Raw genomic sequence first — 8,178 nt, forward strand, 5'->3', positions numbered from 1 at the left:
GTTCAAGCAAGCGGCCGAATATGACTTAATCGGGCCGATCCAAGCAACGAATGGGCACTTGCCATGGCGACAAGCAAGCGGATGACGCTTGATCCAAGTATGGCGAACCACCTTAACAATTTCTCTGATGTCATTCTTAGCTCCATCCTCTCCCTCCTCGCTATCCGGGAGGTTGTTTACACCAATATCCTCTCCAAGCGGTGGCACCAACAACCTCTTCCTCAGTGCCACCAACCTCTTTCCTCCCCATCTCTGCTTTTCTGACTCCAAGATTTATAATCTCTTTAGAGATGAATGCCATTGCCTCATCAACCAGCTTTCACACTGCTTTCTCTCCATCGCCGATATCCTCTTTGTCCACCACCAAGCACCTATTAAAGTTTGATGTTGTGTGTTTATTACTCGTATCCAATCCGATCTCATTTTGGATATTTTTTTATAAAATTCATACTTGTCCTGAATTTTAATCAGATCGGATAAAATCTATCTTATTCAGATTGGATCGGGCCAGATACTCAGTGGGCCAGATAAAATTGCTATCCATAATACTACAATAAAAAAAGAGATGGGAAATTGCTATTTGTTGCATTTGGTCTCATCCATGAGACTATGAGTCTATAGTCATTCACCATCAATGTGAAGTTAATGTGATATAACTTTTTAGCACCAATGTAACATCGCTGGTAAGCATAAGGAACATATATTGACAAAATGCTAGCAGACAAAAAGAACTGTTCTCATTTTGATAAAACCAGCATCATGGGCGTACATTTCACTTGGAGGCCATCTTTTAGTAGATAAATATCATAGAAAAATTGATTAGCTCTTCCATTGATCAAGTTGTCCATATTTCCTAGTTTCTTTAGAAGAATAAACTATTTTCTCATCAACCAATAAATAATCTTTTATTATTATTATAATATATAATATTATATATATTATATTTTATAATATATATTTATACATACATACATATAGTAAGAATATATGTAGATATTAGCAACTTATTTAAAAAATTAGTAATACAAAAAAATATGAATAACAGATTTTAAAATTATTTTTTAATGAAAAAAATGAATAAATATTTTTTTAATCTAAATCTGTCTAAAAATTATTTATTCAAAAAAATATAAATTTTTAGATGAGTTTTTTTAGCCCTTAAAGAACAGTCCTTTAAGATCATCTATGAACTTTGGTTTTCTTATCCATGTTTCCAAACTATAATTTCTTAATGCCAAACCTTTGCTATAAGTAAAATTATTTTTTGAGAGGAAAGATGAAGTAAGCTCCCCGCTTTTTTTTTTGGACAAAAGATAAAGCTGGGCCTAATCAATTTCATTTAGGAAATAAAATAAAAATGCAAAAACATCCCAACCAAAGATAAAGGAAGAAACAACACTAAATTAGAGAATACAAAAGGATGTAATAAGTAAAATTAATATGGACAGTTGAGTATCTATATAAAAGAACAAGTAGTAAGCTATCTTAGCCTATGCATCAGGAAATTAGTTGTCATTAAATCCTTCTATTAATTGATATGGAGCATGATGCTAACAGTGATATGCCAAATAGACCGTTAGGCCCCGCCTTACTTTCTCAAAATAAACAAAAAAAGACAGATGATTGCCCAAAAAAAAAAGGAGTTTTATGAAATCCATTGGAGCCTCCTCATGCACAATGAATTAATGATTCACCATTTAATTGTTTCGGATCTGGATTTTCTTATCTTATAGCTCCTATTTGAATGATTGGATCCAAAATTCAATAGATTTTATAGGTTGGATTAGTATAATTAGCAAAATCAAGTTAGGTTAGGTCTATATTCATAAATACTCGGAATATCTTTGAAGTGGATCAGTCTGAATACCATACAGAAAAAAGATCTTAATAGATGTAGCGCAATATGATTTTGCTTGTTGTACTAGTCCAACTCATGAATTATATGTAATTTTGGATCCAATCATCCAAATAGACCTATAATAGTATAAATATCCTGTAACTTCAAATAATGGTTGCCATTTGGCCTATCAAATCTTTGACTTCATGTTTCGAAATAAATCAATGGCTATTATGACAATTGTTATCTGCCATCACGATGTAAAATTGTTAAATAAGCATATAATTTGATTTCTATTGCTTGCAAAGTAACATATTATTTTTCGAACTGATCTTAAGATGACAAAAGTTATTTTAAAATGAATAGTGAATATGTCTAACTGATGGCTGTTATAACGGAGCAACAACCATCCTTATATCTATTGTGCTAGGTGAGGATAGCCTCCCAAACCATTATGACGACATATGCTACTTTATGAAAGTAATTGCAGGCTGAGATTAAAAATTATGTGGCTTGGTTGATACCCGTGGTCTTGCCTACGCACCTATGCATGCATGTGGTGCGTGCTTCAGGGCATGGATGTGTCTGCTGGCACTCAACATGCAATTGCTGAATCCACACCTCTTAAGGGGCTCCGGCTGACATCTTTATGACAATATATAATTAGCCTTTTGTGCTCCTTCACAATATTTTGATGCTAAACATTACTTCTAATCAGCAAACTGACTTTCCTAAAGACACTTTGCAAAATACGAGAGACGGAGAGAGGGAATGCCTAAAGAAATAATATTCCACTTTGAAATGAGCACATAACCTCCCTCAAAAAAAAAAAAAAAAAAAAAAAAAGAAAAGAAAAGAAAAGAAAAGAAGAAATGAGCATATAAGCATCTAATTTAGCCAACTTTTTTTTTTGGTTAATGGTAGGAAACCTCTTGACTCTGTCTTTTCTTTTTTCTTCTTTTTCTCTTACTCCTCCTTCTCTTTCTTTTTCTTTCTTTCTTTTTAAGTAAAACAAGCCTGGATGCTTGAAAACAACAATTATCGATCGGTCATTAGCCATCCCAAGAATTTAGCTTTTCTAAATAAGTGCAAATACACCAATTTTCTCTTTCATGTTATAGGCATCCTATGGTTACGTTTAACCATCAATTGGTCGATCCAGATCTATGATCTAGAAAAGCCAATACGGGCATGTGCCACATTCCTTGTAGCTTACTTTGGAAACCTTGGAGGACATTGGCTTAATCATTGCTTACGCACCAGAAGAACATCTCCTAATACCACATTAAAAAAAAAAAGAAAAAAGGCACAGTCTCTTAGACTACAATAACACCGCATGTTAGCTAGGTGGCAATCAGGTTGGACCCAACGGGAATTGAATTAAATATCATAAAAAAAAAAAAATTTCTATCAATCTGAATCTGATCTATTTAATAAATAGATCAAAATTCAGAATTCAATCTACTACTAAATTAAATAGGCAACTATTCAATCTACTACAAAATTGAGTCATTAAACTGATTAAATACTAAAGCAAAGATATTTCTGTACCGAAAAAAAACAGAAAAAGATATCCAAAAGCAAAGATGAGCCATGCCCACCCCTATCCTGAGATGACTAATAGCTCGAAAGCCCTAAGCCGGGTGCTCCTTTCTCCTCTCCATGCCTCTCTGGCTCTTCCAAGCTCGTGAGGCACAAGACAAAAAGGCATTGAAAGGTGGCTCCAAAATAAACGGCCACCTGCATGTGAGCCTGTCTTGGATTCCGGACTTTCTCTGTCTATCTCCTTAGAGCGAGAAGTAAATCCCTCTCACCCTCTGCTACAAACCTCCCAACCCCACCACCCCCTTCTCCCACTCCATTGCAGTAAAAAAAAAAAAAAGGGAGCAGCAGTAGGGACAGAAAAGAGAAAGGAGCTTCCAGCACAATCCTCCCCCCACCTTCCACTCATTGCTACATTGCTTCCATTAGCTGTTAAGAAACAAGGGAAGGTAGAGAGACAAGAGTGTCAGGGGATGCAGGGGAGCACTAGAAGGAGAGCTCTAGCTAGAAATCGGGTGGCTGCTGGCTCTGTCTGGGAGACAAGGATGAGAATGGATGAAGTCAAGGGTGGCATCAAGGTGTTCAATGGCGACGAGAGCCGCGACGACGATGGCAATGCCGACGAGGATGGGCTTAGGGTGTACAGAAGGCTGAGGAGGAATCAGAGCGATGGCGTCTCCACGGAGAGGAGGAAGAGGAAGAATTGGAGGCCGCCTGAGCCGGCGGCGAGTGGCTCCATGGTGAGAAGCCCGATTCCGCTGAGGAAAGTTAAATCAGAATTGCTGAATTCTCCAAGGCTTCGTGGTGAGAATTGTGGGGAAATTGGAGAGGAGAAGGTTGTTTTGGATGGTGTGGGAAATGATGGTGGGATTGGGGAGAAGCAAGTGCTGCTCATAGACAATGGTGGTGGTGGTGGTGATGAAGAAGAGGAGGTTGAGATAGAGGTAGAGGAGGAAAAGAAGAACTTTGATGACAAGGAAATGGATGTACCAGTGGAGAAACCAAAGAATGTGGAGGAGGAGGAGAGAATTAATCAGATCACAGCTGATGAGAAGCCGAAGATTGTGGAGGAGGAGAAGAGAATTAATCAGATCCCAGTCGAGAAGCCGAAGAATGTGGAGGAGAAGAGAATCAACAAGATCCATGAGATAGCAGTGCTGCCGAAAGTAGAAAAGAAGCCGATGCTGCAGGTAATACGCCGCCGGCCAATTCATCTGGATCCCATAAAACCATCTCCTGGTAAGCCGTTCTAAGCTGTTATTTATATTGTTCCTCCAAGAATCCGACAGAAAATATCCTCTTTCTTTAGTTGTATTCCATTTCAGAATCTAATAGTTCCGAGTGATTTTGATCTCTGAATTTCGGATTTTGTTGTTCAACAGTTGAAGTAGAAGAAGAAATTTTTGTGAACATATCGGCGACCCAGAACAGAATGCAGAACATTGGTAAGAGCCGACATTGTCACCGATGTTTTCTTATAAATTTATATTTATCTCTCCATCTCCTTTAACCATGGACCAATCTGTTGAATTGTTCAGTGAATTTGGTGATGTGGAGAGACGTATCGAAGACGGCTTTCGTCTTTGGTTTTGGAACATTCTTCCTCCTGTCCTCTTCCTATGCCAGGGATCTTAATTTCAGGTGAGTAATTAAGACCTGAAACATAACTCCCATTGTGGGAAAATGTAATTAGAAGGCAGCAAAGGACACTGATATCCTTCCAAAATTCCATTTTCTGCAGCCTAATTACAGCAACTTCCTATCTGGCTCTCGTCTATCTCGCTTTAATTTTCTTGGTCAAGTCCATTCTCCGAAGGTAATTCCTTGAACCCTCCCACAAAACCAATCACCAAAATCATAAACCCCCTGTTATTTTACAATTTTATGGAAATGTAATAGGGGAGCTACCATAGAATATGATGAAAAGGATGAGAGGTACATGGTGGGAGAGGAGGAGGCCATCTGGCTTCTGAGGCTGCTTCTTCCTTACATAAACGAGCTGATGTTAAAGCTCAGGGCTCTTTTCTCTGGAGAACCCGCAACTACCATGAAGGTAAGATTTGGTTCTGTGCTCTTCTTTTCTCCCCGGTTCCCAAAGGCTTGTACTCATAGAGGGACATGTGGTTCCCGCAGCTGGCGGTGTTACTATTTGTGATGGCCAGGTGTGGAGGCTCCATCACCATATGGACATTGGCCAAACTGGGTGAGTTCTGGAATGGAGTACAATGCATCACTAAATTCTAATTTACGAGCCGAATACATCTCTGATTGTTCTATTTGTGCTTGTTATTGATGCAGTGTTCTTTGGAGTTTTCACCATCCCAAAAGTGTACTCTACCTATTCAACTCAGCTGGCAAAATATGGTAAATGGAACCTCTTGATTTAGTTACAGTTGATGATAGATTGGTATAGTGGTAAAAAGACTAGAAGGTCGTTGGTATTAGGATAGTTAACAAGTAGCTTCATTTCTTTCTTTCTTTTTTCACTTTACCTTGCTTTTAATCACTTTGGATAGGGTATCAAACGGCTCTTTTATCCTTTTTCACGTGCAATGAATCATGGTCAATGAGGAAGGTCTAGTTGTATGACACATGGACCCAGATTTTATAATTCCACAAAGTATATTAATTAATTTGGAGAACCACATGTCGATCGAAGTTCCGTGCAATGTACGTCTTTCTTTGACTTGAATACATATAAAACACAATAGTCCGAATATCATTTGTATGTTTTGTAAGCAAGTGATCTTGAGAACATGTTTGTGTCCTTTGTGGATCACTGATGGTGGGTGCAAGACGTTCCATTGGTGATCCCATCCCATGGTAGTTTAATCAAATTTACTTCTGTTAATGGTTCTTGGTAACAAGGGCTGGTTAATGGAAGAAAATGATGAATCTAAGTTGATTCATGGCATAGAAACCTACATTCAAGCTAGACAATAATGCCTTTGATCGGATGGTAAAGAGCCCAAGGCTTTAATATCCAGAAAAAGTCGCTCGCCTTGGAGGTTAAAGAAAACCTCCACCTAGTCTTGTCAATGATTGGCATCCAAACAACATTCCACTAAGCGATTTATACATATTTTATTGACGATGATTATAAGGAGATAATTCCAAACCGAAAGAACAACCAATATATTAAGTTGCAGGCCCAAAAATAATTAGCTTCTGAATCCCCGGTCCAATAGTGTAGGATACTTTTGTAGCAAGTTCTTTTAGGTTTAGGCATTGTTATATAATCTCTATTTTACATATTGCCGGACTCATCTTTCTTTCCCTAACGCGCTAATTTATCTGATACCTCAATTTATGTTATGTATTGAATTTTTGTTTCAAATTGTTTCATAAATTTTAGGCAAATTTTGGTTGGAGAGATTTAGAGATGGATGGGAGACATGCACCCACAAGAAAGCGGTCGCTGCCGCCATGTTCACCCTCATATGGAACCTCTCATCCACCGTCGCTCGCATTTGGGCTGGTAATTAACCTATCCTCTAATCATATCATAAGTTATTTCCATTCAAATATCCATGCTATCTTCTATTTATACAAAGTGTGGGCCGGTGACCCTCATAAGTTATTTCTTTGGCAGTGTTCATGCTGGTTGTGGTAGTAAAATGCTACCAACAACATGTAGCGGATGAGTGGAATGGGCAAGAGGAAGTGGTGGTGGAGGAAGGACAAGGAGATTCCAAGCCAGCCCGGAGCCAGGGTCCTAGACAAGTCCACCGACATAAAGGTGGGCCAACTCCTACTGAGGTGAAGATAAAAAAAGGGATTTAAATAGTAGGGGATGGAAGAGGAGCGAGTTATTTTTGGCCATGGCCAATGGGAAGGAGGACAGTACAAGATGAAGAGAGGATGGGAGGTGCAAGCAATCTTTATTTTTCAAGGCATCTCCACCGGTGTCGATTGATCTCTCTTTATACTAGCACGCACATGTGGTCCTCTCAGGCAATGGGGATAATAACATTATTATTATTATCTTTTTCATCTGTACAGAGGCTCAGTTTAGTTCTTATTTTTTGGATCTCCATTTAAAAAAAAAAAAAATCTGTCAGATTTTGTAGAGGTTCTAAAGTAATCTCTGTTCTGATTGTTGTGTGGTGTGATGGCTAGATGTACTTACTAAATAACTAGCGTGTTTGCCCATCCCTGCTTGCACAAATTTTGTAATTGTGAACAAGAATCTGCGTGCTGGTCTGGCTGTTTAATGGTCCACATTAATCCTACCTACACAGCACACATCACAAAGTTTTATTTCACATGAAATGATGCATTACTGAAATTTCTACTGGAATAGGCGCCCATAATGTTATTTCTAGATTTAAATTAAAATGATGATTTTTCCTGTTTGATGGATTGAGATCCTCATCTTTGCCACATTTCAGGAAAGATGATAGAATCTAGTTCATTGTTACTCAATGATCCTGTATTGTACAGTGGTAGATGATTATAGAATAGAGGCAATCCTCAGGGGATGATAAAGTATATGTCTCATTGTGTCGAGGTTCCGAGAAGAACTGATGTGGCGGAAGAGGAAGCGTATCGATTCGAAGGTTGAGACATTGTGGGAGATCTGTAAAAGAAGTCCACTCATGTCGAAGGAGGGTGCTCCGGTAGGAGATCCTTCGATACTTAAGTCAGTCGGAGCTTTGAGCACAGTGAGAGAGAAAAAGAAAGCTAGTTTAGTATAGGACAATGTGTCCATACCTTTCAAAGATTCCCTTCTCATGTTGATACAGAGGAGGTGCCGGAATTTGTTATGCCTAAATCCGTAGGTTGTCTAGATAAGGTGT

At 38.4% G+C, this 8,178-nt stretch overlaps 1 protein-coding gene across 2 annotated transcripts; it reads left to right on the forward strand.

Annotated features, from left to right (window-relative positions):
• Positions 1 to 3,699: 3,699 nt before the first annotated feature.
• LOC105038139 (uncharacterized) lies at positions 3,700 to 7,473 on the forward strand. 2 transcript variants are annotated; one of them, XM_010913850.4, is made up of 9 exons: positions 3,700 to 4,618; positions 4,762 to 4,824; positions 4,918 to 5,020; positions 5,121 to 5,195; positions 5,279 to 5,432; positions 5,513 to 5,582; positions 5,678 to 5,743; positions 6,735 to 6,857; positions 6,972 to 7,473. In XM_010913850.4, the coding sequence occupies exons 1-9, from the start codon at positions 3,853 to 3,855 to the stop codon at positions 7,160 to 7,162; spliced, it is 1,611 nt and encodes a 536-aa protein (XP_010912152.1). In that variant the 5' UTR covers positions 3,700 to 3,852; the 3' UTR covers positions 7,163 to 7,473. The 2 variants fall into 2 exon arrangements, with proteins under 2 accessions (XP_010912152.1, XP_029118337.1); XM_029262504.2 differs by lacking the exon at positions 5,513 to 5,582 and having other exon boundaries at positions 6,972 to 7,238.
• Positions 7,474 to 8,178: the final 705 nt, after the last annotated feature.

This window comes from Elaeis guineensis, chromosome 1 (genome assembly GCF_000442705.2).
Source record: "Elaeis guineensis isolate ETL-2024a chromosome 1, EG11, whole genome shotgun sequence".
NCBI classification, from domain to species: Eukaryota; Viridiplantae; Streptophyta; class Magnoliopsida; order Arecales; family Arecaceae; genus Elaeis; species Elaeis guineensis.